Raw genomic sequence first — 12,826 nt, 5'->3', positions numbered from 1 at the left:
GCAGGTGAGTTTTCTTTTAATTATATTTGATTCTTTACTTGGATTTTCAAGGTTGTGGTTTGGTTTTGGGTTTTTTTCAATAATCAAGTATTCAAGTCTGTACAGTTTGAGTGCTCTTAGGAAGGTTATTGCTTTGTTAGGCTACCTTCTGGATTATGCTTATCATTTTAAGCCTTCACTTGTATGAACATTTCAACAAAATGCTGCTTGGTAGCATTAGAGTTCACTCCGATGGATGCTCTGGTATGGGATACAGCACTGAAATCACATATCCACAGCTCCCAGAGTCCTGAAAATTGCTCAGGAGACTGAGCAAAAGTCATGTTCAGGGTTAAGGAAATAATAGGCTTTGGAAAAAAATTACTAATCTCAGGTTGCAGGTAGGATGCTGACAATTATAATTATTTTTCTGCCTGCAGACAAGGGATTTCTACAGCTGGTTTTTGAGGGTGGTCCATTACAGTGAGAAAATTGTTCCTGCTTTGCTGCTAATGCTATTTGAAAGCGTGGCTGCTGAAAAGGCACAGCAGAGAGACAATACCCATCACAACAGGAAGTTTGAAAATCTTAGAAATGAGACAGAGTTGCCCATCCTTTTTTCCTATGACAGGAAATACTCAATAAAGCCGTTAGTGTCTGCCTTTAAGGCAAGATCTCAGAGTAAGGGTGACAATAATGACATGGATGTGCTGTGCAGCTGTTGGCAGCAGTTTCAGTTTTCAGGCATGCTAGCTACATGTCTATACTGTGCAGCTAACTGTACAGAATACCATCTGGTTTTATTCATTTTTCTAGTGTTAAAATATTTTTTCTTGAACAGACATACTCAGTGCTTCTATAGCCTGGGTCAACTACTCTGTCAAATAAGAAGAAAAGTCTCCCAGCTGTCATGCTCTGCTGTTCCTAATCACTTCAAGCCATAAGTTCTGGGGTCTTTTTTGAATAAAGCTGAATAAAATTCATTCTTACCTCCTACTGTCTGGTATGTGCACTAGGGTATTTTTTTAAGCTGCATTCTTGGAGATACTGGCAAGCATGCTGTGCCTCTAACAGGCACTCATAAAGTGCAAGCATAACAATTTTCCAGATTTCACAGTTAGCCTCAGCAGGTTTACACATGAGCATGATGAGAGAGGGAGCACAAGGCTCCAGGTCAGTCTTTGGTTTCCAATGGACCTGCCTGTGGAAAGATCTTCAAAACAAGGTCTCTTGGTAGTTTTAGAATCTGTTTTCTCTACGTAGGAAGACATTTTTCTACAGTTAGAGATTTCCAGAAGTGCATTGTGTATTTTCATTTGGGCTAACTGTTGAAAAGAACTCTAGGGGTAATTTGGGGTAATCTGTAAGGTTGGGTAACACTTTGTATAGTTCTGGCACCTGTGACCACCTTTCATGAGAAACCAGAGTGGTTAGAAGACGATCCTCTTTAGAACTTGAATGCTTTTTATGTTTGCAAATGTGACATGGGGTGACCTTTGAAACTTCAGTTCTTGCATGCAGATGCAGAGGAAATTCAGTCACCTTACCTTCTTGAAGCTTGGAGATAGTTGATGTGGTTGCTTGCACAGAGGTATTGTCACCCTGGATGACCTGTAATGTATTGCTAAACAGCTCCTAGAATATTTGTGTATAAGGAGAAGAGAAATTAGTATCCACATGAGCAAGCTGACAATCAGTGCTTTTGAGTTCAGAGCATCAATGAGGGTAGAAAGGGATTTCATGTCCTAGTCTGAGCAGGTATGTCCCCTAAAGTACCAAAGCTATTTGGCTCTAAGTGCTGAAATTGCAGCTAGATTATAAATCTGGAAAATGCTTTTGCTGATACCCTTTTTAGAGCATCATGTTGTAACATGGGATTTTATTAAACAATATCAAAACTGGCTGAGCCTTTATTGAGAAGTGAGATTTCCACCACGGGATATATAAAAGATAATCCAGAGCAGGAAAATCTAAATGACAGAATCACGCTGGCCACTAACAAATGTCAGTATATGTGTATTGGTTCTGAAAGCTCAAATGCTGTATTGGTTGTAAATTATTTCCATTAGCCATAAGTGGGGGGGTTTACAGAATTCTACTCCTAAGCATGTATTTTAACCCATTAAAATCTTAATTTGTTAGATAGGTCATACCAAATATATCAGTAACAGTTAAGGAATCAGACTGTTTGCAAGTTTGCAAAGCACAGGATTTTTGCCCATGTTATGCCAGTTCTGCAGATACAGGCTATTCTTAATTTACTGGTCTTGTGAGAAGTGTCATCAAAGTTCTCCATAGACTTCTGAAATACCCTGTGGAGTGCAGATCATATCTTCTACATAATGTTGCCAAGGTGCTTGAACTGACTGTCACATACTGAAATGTTAGTGTTAGGCTTCCTGAATGCATTACCAGTGATGGGGTTGTTGTAAATTGCTATAAACATTGTAGAAAATTGAAGCACAAAGTGTAATATGGCAAAACATCACAGGGATTAAAGCTTTGGGTTCCATGGGGTTATGATATTTACATATATTAGCAGTCTGTTGTTTCAGCTTCTTAGGGATGATTAAGCCAAATATAGAGCTATAGAAGTTGGCGTTTGCCCTATATAGTTGCTCAGTCATCTGTGGGTACCTCAAGGATAGGCTAACCATAAGCTGCATCTTGAAGTTCTCCTTCATCAGCACCTGGCACAGGGCAGCCCATGGAGATGTGGCACAGCCCATGGAGCAAATCTGCAGGATACTGAGGCTGAGCTCCACCTCTAAAAAATCCCACACAAGAACATGGAGCTGGATCTGGGGGCAGAGATGGGCAAAGGCAGGTGCTTCATAGTGGAAGGGGACTGTAGGGGCATGCCTGATGACCTTTGGGGGGTAAGGTGGGCTAATGGAATACTAACATCCTTTTTCTGCTCTAGTCACAGGTACCAAACCAAAGATGTCCTGGACAAGAAAGATTCTACTCATCCTGGGGTTCCTTTCTGCTTTGGCTGTAATTGCTTTAATTACTGTAGTAGTGACCCAAAACAAGCCACTTCCGAAGAATATTAAGGTATTAAGAACTGGGACTTTTACAGGAAAACAAGCCAAGCTGGGGGGGTAGGTGTACATAGTGCTCCAGGACATACTACTGCCCTTGCTGAGTCTGGCTAACTCCTTTTTCTCCAAGCATCTTAACATCTCATTTTACATCTTCATGGTAAAAACAGATATGGCTTCACAGGGAATCATGTCTTAAGTAATCTTGGTCCCAGTTTTACTGCTTCTCTGCTCTGGTATCCTGTGATGGAAACTTTTCACTGAAGTACTACTGAGAAAAGTAATCACAAGGCATGTGCCTACAGCTGCCAGACAGGCTGTTTGTTTCTGGTCTGCCTGTGTGTGGAGACCAGCACACACTGTGCCTGGTTTGGTGCCTCTGGTGCAATGACCGTTCTGTTTCCCCACAGTATGGGATTGTGCTGGATGCGGGGTCGTCCCACACCAATCTGTATGTGTACGAGTGGCCAGCAGAGAAGGAAAACAACACGGGGGTAGTGCAGCAGGTGGAGGTGTGTAAAGTCAAAGGTAAGAGGAGAAAAGGGAGCCGTGGAAGGGGCACGGGATAAAGAGAATGCAGCCAAAGGGTGGGGGAGGACAAACCTGGAGGAAAAGACCATTGGTGAAAACAGTGTTACATCTGTGAGCTAATGGATACCCCAGTCTTCCCTCAAGGAGCTATGTGTGCCTGACTTTCCCAGAGGAAAGCTGGATCCACTTTTACTTCCAATCATCCTGAAAGCAAAGGAAAGTGACTTTTGGAAAGAACTACACCAAAGAATGTACTTATGTCTGCATACAGCCTTGCTGAACATCAGGCAGTGAGGGGAGGGCACGGTTTGCTCTTTTTAAAGGCTTCTGTGCAAGCTAGGTGCTGATCTTGTGGGACAAGCACTGGAACAGGTTGCCCAGAGAGATGGTGGAGGCCCCATCCCTGGAAATATTCAAGGCCAGGCTTGACGAGGCTCTGAGCAACCTAATCTAGTAAAAAAAGTCCCTGTGCAGTACAAGGAGTGTGGACTTTAAAGGTCCCTTCCAACCCCACACATTCTATGATTCTATGACAAGGTTGCTCAACTTATTGTTTATTCTATTTAATTGCTGTGTAGATATTGTATCCACATGGCATAAATAAATCCCAAGGATGCTGATGACAAGGAACAGAGTAGACCATCACGGATTGCTGTACTCTGGAGGTAGGATAGGTGTTGTCAGAGCCTGCCTGGGGTCTTTCAGGCCTGTCTGCAGCACAGGGGAGAGCCACACTATTACAGAGCTGCTGGATCGGGCAACGTGCCGTGCCATGAGCAGTTCACTGAGCATATGGAAACCTGCAGCCCTCATCGCTAGTTCATAGCCTACTTCATGGAGACCAAGTGGCAGATGCTGGGTACTGTGGCCATCCCTGTGTGCATCATGCTTATCTGGTGCTGTGGGATTTCTAAAGCTTGTTAGAAATGGGGTGGTTGAATCTGATGTTGCTGCCTATGATATTGATATGGTTCAACATGACTTATTCATGACAGCACTTGGGTTATGCTTGGTCACTGAGCAATGATATGTACTTATTTCTTGCAGGCCCTGGGATCTCAGGTTACTCCCATTCCCCAGAGAAGGCAGGTCCTTCTTTGGAACAGTGCCTACAACAAGCAGACGAGGTGATTCCCTCAAAGCAGCACCAAGAGACACCCGTCTACCTCGGAGCAACTGCTGGCATGCGGCTTCTCAGGTACTGCAGGGCTCGTCTCCTTCTCCTGCAGGACCATGCCTGGGACTGCCATGGATGCTTAGGGTGCCTCTTGGTCAAAGTCCTTGGAAATGCTGCCAGCTCACACTTTGCCCAGATACCCTCTTCTGCCACTGCCTTCTCCGAGCTCTGAGTCTCTCTGGGTGCTTCCCCTGCTTGCCCAGCAGGTCCACTTCCACTCAATCCAATCTTATGTCATCTTCAGCACCCACATGCAGTGCAGAGATACCAGGAGGGTAGCAACATCCAAGCTGATACTTGGGGGATGCTCAGACACTCACCACATCAAGGAGATGCTTAGACATCCCCCCCAGTCTGGTATTAGACTTGGTTCAGAATTTTTGAGTCCAACTGTGTTGCAAATGCCCACATAACTTGACTCAGCCCAGGACCATCAGAGCTGAGGTAACTTTATAATTATATCCTCTTGTTAATTCCAATTTGTGATTTTCATGGGTGTGCCTCAGATCTCTTGCCTGGCTGGCACAGGGAGCTAATCTTATACATTTGTTGCCTGAGAAATATCCCTGGGGATACCAGGAGACATGGATTTCTTCTCTAATGGTAATGGCAAAAAAGAGGAATCTCCACATGGCACATGCATCAGAAGGAGAGAGCTCCACTCTCAGCTGTGGGGTCTGTAAGTGTCAGAGCTGGTGGTAGCTGTGCTGTCAAGTTCTGACAGAGGGGGACATGGCCAATTAGAGCCAGATTACACATACAAATGAGTGCTCTGTTACAATTAACATCTACACAGAATAAAGCCCATGGGCTGCAGAGAGCTGTCAGCCAGAATCACTCCATCCTTTCTTCCATTCATCCAGCTTGGAGAATAAAACTGCAGCTGACAAAGTCTTGTCCTCAGTAGAGAAGACGCTACGCTCAGCTCCCTTCAACTTCCAGGGTGCCAGAATCATCAGTGGTAAGGAAGAAGGAGCCTATGGATGGATCACCATTAACTATCTGCTGGGCAATTTCAAGCAGGTACTGTATCAAGGGCAAGTCCATATTTGAAACATCAGCTTGCAGCACTTTAAATCATGATTTGCAGGAGGGTGTCACAGGCGCTACCTTCCCTTGTAAGCCATTTATTTACCAGAGATCAGGAAGCTGCACATTGTGCCTCAGCAACTCCTGGTACTTCTGGTATCAGGATGTACCACTGTAGTCAGGCTTAAAGCATTGAAAGAAAACACATTTTCAATAATTTCACTTGGGTACAGCATTATCCTTGCTTTCTAATTAAAAATATTTCTGTGCCTGCAAAGTTTGACAAAGATTCTTTACCATTAAGCTTATAAATTATCTGGCAGCTGAAACACTAAGTTGGCTGTTTTTTCTTATAACAATTGTATTAGGTTTCATATTCTTAGTCCTTCTGCAAACACTCAGACACAATCCATCTGCTTTTGTGAGCCTGCACCTTCCATGTGTCTTGTTCCAGGTCTCATCTTGTGCCCCATTCCAGGTCTTCCTGCCTTTCATGTGCTTCTACTTCTCTCCTCATAGGTCTTTGTCATGGTTTGTTGTTTTTTCTTTTGCTTCCAAATAAATCTCTTCCATGCCTGATGTATCTGGTTTACTCTTTTTTTTAAGTCTGGCTGGACAAAACTTCTACATTCCCTGAAATCCGTAAGTGAGACATCAGGAGCACTAGACCTCGGAGGAGCCTCAACACAGATTACCTTTGTACCAGATGAACTCTCTTCTGAGCCCCCAGAGAACCTGCTCCACTTCCGTCTCTATGGCAAGGATTACCTAGTGTACACACACAGCTTTCTCTGCTATGGGAAGGACCAGGCTCTGCAACAGAAACTGGCTGAGGATGTGCAGGCAAGTACATCTGTACATCTGTAATTGAAAGGTGGAGATCCTGGACCCTCCTAGCTTTGACATACTGGTGCTGCAAAAGTTGCTCTGTCCCAGCTAAAAGTCTCATCCTTTAGTCTGAGTCTGGCAAATGTCATTATCCTCTGTAAAGACTTAGGCAGATGCCCAAATAGATGACAGACAAGTTCTGAAAGAGTCCTACCAATCTGAGGTATCTTGATTCTTGGGCATGGAATAGCAGGAGTACTGTGCTTAACTGAAGTACTCAGGGAAGGTGATGTTTCACCATTCCTGAGAATCCCAAATCAACAGCAGCTTCACCAAATGTGGCTGAAAGTAATTTGCCCAGGGTCCTGCAGGGAGGCTGTGTCAGTACCTTCATCTCCCAAAACACAGCCAATGCCTTAAACCATCCTCACCGCTTTGACCTGATGTGTGTATCTTGGTGTGGTGTCCTGTGACAAGTGCCTCGTGGCACCTGTCCTTGTGGCTCTTTCCCAGGGTGTTACTCTAGAGTGAAGTGTAACTACTTGAGCTGATTTTACTTTCAGACCGTGGAGAACAGCAGCCTCCTTGATCCATGCTTTCACCAGGGGTATCAGAGGACTATAAATATAAGTGACCTCTTCAGAAACCCTTGTACAGCAGCCAAGAAAAAGCAACTCCCTTTCAGCCAGCTGTACATACAGGGAGAGGGGAATTATCAAAAGTGCCGAGGAAACATCCAGAAACTCTTTGACAAATCCTATTGTCCTTACTCCAGTTGCTCTTTCAATGGGATATACCTACCTCCATTACGAGGGGATTTTGGGGTAAGTCTTCATATTCTTCAACTCTCTATAACCCAGAATAACAGACAAGCAGAAACCCAGAGTAATGCTAGAGTTTATTCACCATGGTTGGGGCAGGAAATAATTTGCAAGATGGCTTTTTGTAAATGTAACTACAAAATTAGTGCTGTACTTGCTGTGAGTACAGCGTATGTAGGAGCTACCCCAGTAAACACTGGCCTACCGGTTCTGCACTGTTCCCTTTCTAACCCATCTCCTTAGAGTGCTCCATTTATGGATACATTTTTCAAGCAGTCCTTCCTGATGGTCAGGACCAGAGGCAGGAGAGCCTGCTTCAGGCCATGCATGATACACTGCTCCTGCAAACCTTGTCTCCTGACTTCAGTGGTGGTACCAGATCTGAAATTCCTCCAGAATTGTGTGAGTGCTACTGCAACCAATCAGTCAGCTCACCTGTCTGCTTGCCAGACATAATGAGGAGACAGTGCACGCTCTGAGCACGTCACATGTGACACTACACTGAACATCAGTCCTGGAGCTGCAAGCCTTCAGTGGCCATAAGGCTTTCTGGGGAAAATGGTTAATACTGCCTTGCCCTGTTCATAAACTGTCCCTACCTATCAGTTATTGGCCATGGTCAGAGATGGATTTTCTGGACTTTGAATTGTATGCTGAGGCTGTATACAGTCCTTTCAGACCCTCACTGTTTGTGGCAATATGGGCTGCATGCTCATCATTCAGTTGCTGAAATAGGACCATGGTTGTGATGGCAAGCAGCTTTCACTGTGTGCATCCATGCATAGAAGAAAGGGATTTACTAAAGTTCCTCAGGATACTGTGGTCAGAGAGTTCCTCCTCCACCTTCCTTTTGGGCTCCTTACATCTCATAATCTACTTTTGTGTCTGATGTTCCTTCTTAAATTTCTCTCTCTGTAAATAAAATTTTCTTTTGTGGGATTTCCACTGTCCTGCTTGTGCTGATGCCCACTGAGGGTAAAATATTCTTTCTCCTTCAGGCTTTTTCTGCCTTCTATTTTGTGATGAACTTTTTGAACCTGACCAGTGAACAAAGCCCCATTGCCCTGGATAAAGTGACTAGCACCATTGAGAGCTTCTGTGCCCGGCCATGGCATGAGGTGAGCAGTTTTTGTGGCAGTGGGCTGGGGCTGCTGGCCAGTAAGAGCTGTTATTCTTCTGTAGGATAAGTAGCTGGCAGCAGCTTCCAAGCCAAGAGGAGGAAGATACCCACAGCACCTGCAGTGGATGCTCAGGTGCAAGATGGAGCAGCAGGAAGCTGTGTTTAACAGCCTGGTGATTTCTTCCCTCCCTAGGTGAAGACAGCATATCACCAAATAAAAGAGAAGTACCTGAGCGAATACTGCTTCTCTGGGGCCTACATCCTTTCTCTTCTGGAAAATGGCTATGAGTTTACTAAAGAGAACTGGCAAAGGATCCAGTTTCTTGGAAAGGTGTGTTTCATGGAGGGAAGGGCTCTACCCTAACAGCTAACTGCAACTTCTGCTGTGCAGCCCGACCCTGTTTCCCCAGGGGTGCCACTGCCCAAGCAATGCCACAGGCAGCCCCTGCACCTCCCAATGCTGATTCTGCTCCTCTCCTGTTTCAGATCGGCAGCAGTGATGCAGGTTGGACCCTGGGCTACATGCTGAACCTGACCAACATGATCCCTGCAGAGGAGCCCGCTGTGCCCCCCCTTTCCCACAGCAGCTATGTGGGGTTGATGGTGCTGTGCTCCCTCGTGCTCGTGTCCGTGCTCCTGTTTGCCTGGCTTCTCTTCCACAAGCCCAAGTGCCTGCAGAAGGGGATTGTTTAGGAAAGATCCCTGGGTGGGAGAGGGGCCATGTCACCCTAGTCGCTCAGGGCTAGGAGACCCCAGCAGAGCAGGCTGTACTGCAGAGCCCCTCTCACCGAAGCTACTGACTGTGTACAACAAGGGCATTTATTTCTTCTGACGCACACTTGCACTGACAGACATTGGGACATCAGACTCACCACCCCTCTCTGCCAAGGACAGACAAGCGGGTGTCCCCTCCGTGAATGGGTCGTACTTTCATTCAAGGAAACTTTTGCTGCTTGTTGGTTTTAACTTGTGCATAGCATTACAAAGAGAAAAGCAGTAGCAATCTTTGGGAGCTGGTGCTCCTGCAAGGGTAATCTCAGGGCTGTACATCCCACTGAGCTCTTGGGAGCAATCACACACAGAGAGATCCTGCTCCTCCTCTGCTGAAGTTCCCGAGAGCCTTTCCTGTACCAGCACACCTCTGCTTGCCTCCCCATGCCCTGAACCCTCGCAGCCCTCAGCTGGGTACAGCCACCTGCACCTGGCTGGCCCCTGAAGGCTGGCCGGGCTCCCAAATATGCCACTTTGGGAAAAGAAGGGACAAGAATGAAGAAACTGAGTGTGCTGGTGGTCACCAGCCCTTAGCTGGCCTCTGGTAGCTGTCTGCTCCTTTCACAGGTGGCAAGAAGCCTCTATCCCATGTCTTCCTGATGTTATTGCTGGACCAAAGCTGGCTCACTGTTACACTGAGCCATTCCCATTTCCCTAGGGTGCATCAAGACATGAGTTCCCTGCCAGGCTTTGCTGATTTTTGTAGAAACAGCTCATACTGGCTGAGGATCCTTGAACACTAGTGAGTGCTTATGTCTACAGGAACTTTGGTGTAATCAGGGTGCCTACAGGTATACACCCACTAAAGCAATCCAGTGTCACTGTGCTGATCATATAGCAGCCTCCAATCTAGGGAAAAAGTTTATTAGGTCATGTTCCTTTATAAATAGACAGCTGTCAGCAGTTAACCAGCATGGGCATGCACAGATGGAACAATTCTTTGCACCAGCAAAATCAGTGAAAATTTGCCTTTACTCCCCTCCTGGCTTAGGCTTGTCCCAGGAGCATAAGACCCAGGGCTCGTGAGTGCTCATACTGCAGCCCATATCTTAGCATATAACTAGGGTGATGCCACTGATCAGGTTTATGAATCACTTTCTTCCAGTTTCTGTTTCTTGGTCCAAAAAAAAAAAAGAGAGATAAGTTAAAAATCCATTTTTATAAAACCACTTGGAAACCACTGGTGCCTGTCTATCTCCCACAAAATCTCAGAAATTTCTTCTCCCAATGACCTCTAAGTGCTGGAGGCCAAAACAAGACAGATATTGTGGAGAGAGAGGCCTGGCAAACACACACCTCCATCTGCTTCCCCAAGCAAAACTGTAGAAGGCATGGAGGGGATCAAGATGGGCGAGACCACTACCGCTTTCTCCTTCAGGCAAGTACAGACACACAGCTTGGGTTTTTCTTGTTCTCTTAGCCTGTGCGTCTGCACAGTGCAGGCTGGAAATGTCCCCCAGTTATTTCATGCCTAGTAAGCAGGAGCCATAACATATTGAAGGACCCTTCCCCTAAAGGTAAGGGAAAAATCTACTGTCCTGTGGTAAAATCTTTTGCCAGTTAATCGATCTTCCAAAAATCTGTGGTTTATTTTTGCTCTGAATTAGCTGGCTTCAGCTTCTGTTGGATCATCTTCTGCCCATTTCCAAAAGACCAAGTAGCTCTCTGCTATCAAAATCCCTTTTTCCTTGTTGGTGCTTGCAAGTTGTCATTGTATCGTATTAAATAGATTGATCCTCAATCTTTAAAGTGCTCTGTCCTGACTTCATGTGTAGCTCTTGACTCCACTTCTTTGAAAATGTTTACATCTTTCTGATATTTGGACACCAAAGTTTTAAGCAGTGAGTGGGAGTAGAGTCACTAGTAATGTATATAAAAGTAACACCCTCTGGTTTTGATCTATTCTCTGTGTTCACCATTCATGTATCTCAGGACCAGGTCTGATCACATAAGAGAAGTTTTTGGGCTGTTTTGTCCAGCTGGGCTATTGCAACTTGGCCTTTTTTCCAGTCATTGCATTCCAGGTTGGCCACTGTCTCACACCATGCATCAATGTCTCTAAACATGAGGCACTTTGTCTTCCACATGGCGCCACTAAAACACGTACTATGCCCTCAACCAAGAGGAAGTAAAGAATATTCCCCCAACTAAGTGATCCAGATCCACTCTCAAATGACACTTCCCCATTTTTTTTATCTGCAAATACATGGAGATGTTGGAATTCATCTTGAAATGGAGCCTTGCTTCTGTTGCTTTCAGCAAGGACAGGTAGATGAGAGATTAACAGTAGGTTTTGGTCACGGCTGGATGGCATGCGGGAGGAGCTGCTTCAGCTTCTCAGTCAGCTTCACTTGCAACACACCCCACCCTGTGCAGCTTTTGCATATGGAGTCTTTGTAGCAGACCAGATGTCCTGGAGAAAGTCCATGTGTGAGCTCGTGTACCCTTCCTCCGCATGAGCAGTGTGGAAACTTGCAGAACAGTCATTCATAGAGGGGGGAATTTCCAAATATGCCAGTAATAATACAGTACCAGTTCTCTTTTTAATTTAGCTAATCTGCCTCACTGATAATAATCTGTGCCTTATTTTTAATTTGATAAATTCTGAATTTAATTTCCAGCCAGAGGTTTCTGTACAGTTTTGTTCTTCTGGGTTAAAGCATATTTTAACATGACATGTTCTTGTCTTGCAAATGTTTATTCACTAATCAGCTCTGCTGGGCTGCCAAGACTCCAGACCTTGGTCTCTCCTGTTTTGCCACAGGAAGCCCTGAGATACACTGCAACAAGGTGGGATGAGTGTCTCAGGTTTGGGATCACATGTTGAGTAGTCCATTTTTGGGAAGGTTCCTTGCAGGGAGATTTGCAGTGGTAGCTTTGCAGGGAGCAGGAGTGGTCTGGTCTCTGGGACTGATGACTTCCACAAGCTCTCTTACGTTCACCCAAGTGTCAGGTCTGAGGCAAAACTGTTTTCACTGAGGTTGAAATTTTCAGGGGTTCTGAAAGAAAGCCTGGGGGCCTGCAGCATGCTCACCTCTTGCAGAAAACAGCCAGTCCCCACCCTTTCCTCTCGCCCCAACACAGCTAGCTCTCCTCTGTGCAGGCGTACAGCTGACTTCTCTGGCCCTACAGCAAAGCACAGTGGAGGCTCCACCTGGAAGAAAGCTCTCAAAGTGAGGCCATCACTTCTGCAGTGAGAGGCTGATTTCCAATGTTGGTGCTCACCAGGGCTCCACAACTTCTCCTCAGCAGGATGCATGCCCCCTCCTCATCCATGTGAATTCTTCCCTGCATGAGGGACCTGCAGGTTTTGAGGGGCTGCTCGTGGGGTTCAACAGCCTGTTCAGAAAGGGCTAGGAGGAGCACACTGGGGACATGCCAGCTGGGCCATGCACTTTCTTTTTGCAGCTCAGCCCTGATGAAATGGATCGTTGTTTTGATGTACACACAAATCTTTGTATCCTTATCACAATAAAGACTTCTGAACTGATGCCAGAAAAGTTTTCTCACTGTTTTCCAGAAGATG

At 45.5% G+C, this 12,826-nt stretch overlaps 1 protein-coding gene across 2 annotated transcripts in view; it reads left to right on the top strand.

Annotated features, from left to right (window-relative positions):
- Nucleotides 1-12,773, top strand: part of ENTPD1 (ectonucleoside triphosphate diphosphohydrolase 1) — a 31,545-nt gene extending 18,772 nt beyond the window's left edge. For both annotated transcript variants that reach the window (XM_051619346.1, XM_051619347.1), the window contains exons 2-10: nt 2,903-3,036; nt 3,434-3,551; nt 4,602-4,752; nt 5,595-5,754; nt 6,367-6,603; nt 7,152-7,412; nt 8,408-8,527; nt 8,723-8,860; nt 9,016-12,773. In XM_051619346.1, the coding sequence (XP_051475306.1) occupies nt 2,903-3,036; nt 3,434-3,551; nt 4,602-4,752; nt 5,595-5,754; nt 6,367-6,603; nt 7,152-7,412; nt 8,408-8,527; nt 8,723-8,860; nt 9,016-9,222 (1,526 nt within the window). In that variant the 3' untranslated portion in view covers nt 9,223-12,773. The remainder of the gene's footprint in view (nt 1-2,902; nt 3,037-3,433; nt 3,552-4,601; nt 4,753-5,594; nt 5,755-6,366; nt 6,604-7,151; nt 7,413-8,407; nt 8,528-8,722; nt 8,861-9,015) is intronic.
- The last annotated feature ends 53 nt before the right edge of the window (nt 12,774-12,826 follow it).

Source organism: Apus apus, chromosome 4 (genome assembly GCF_020740795.1).
Source record: "Apus apus isolate bApuApu2 chromosome 4, bApuApu2.pri.cur, whole genome shotgun sequence".
Lineage (NCBI taxonomy): Eukaryota > Metazoa > Chordata > Aves > Apodiformes > Apodidae > Apus > Apus apus.
The sequence above is the reverse complement of the archived record's forward strand: the minus strand, read 5'-3'. Positions and strand labels throughout refer to the sequence as shown.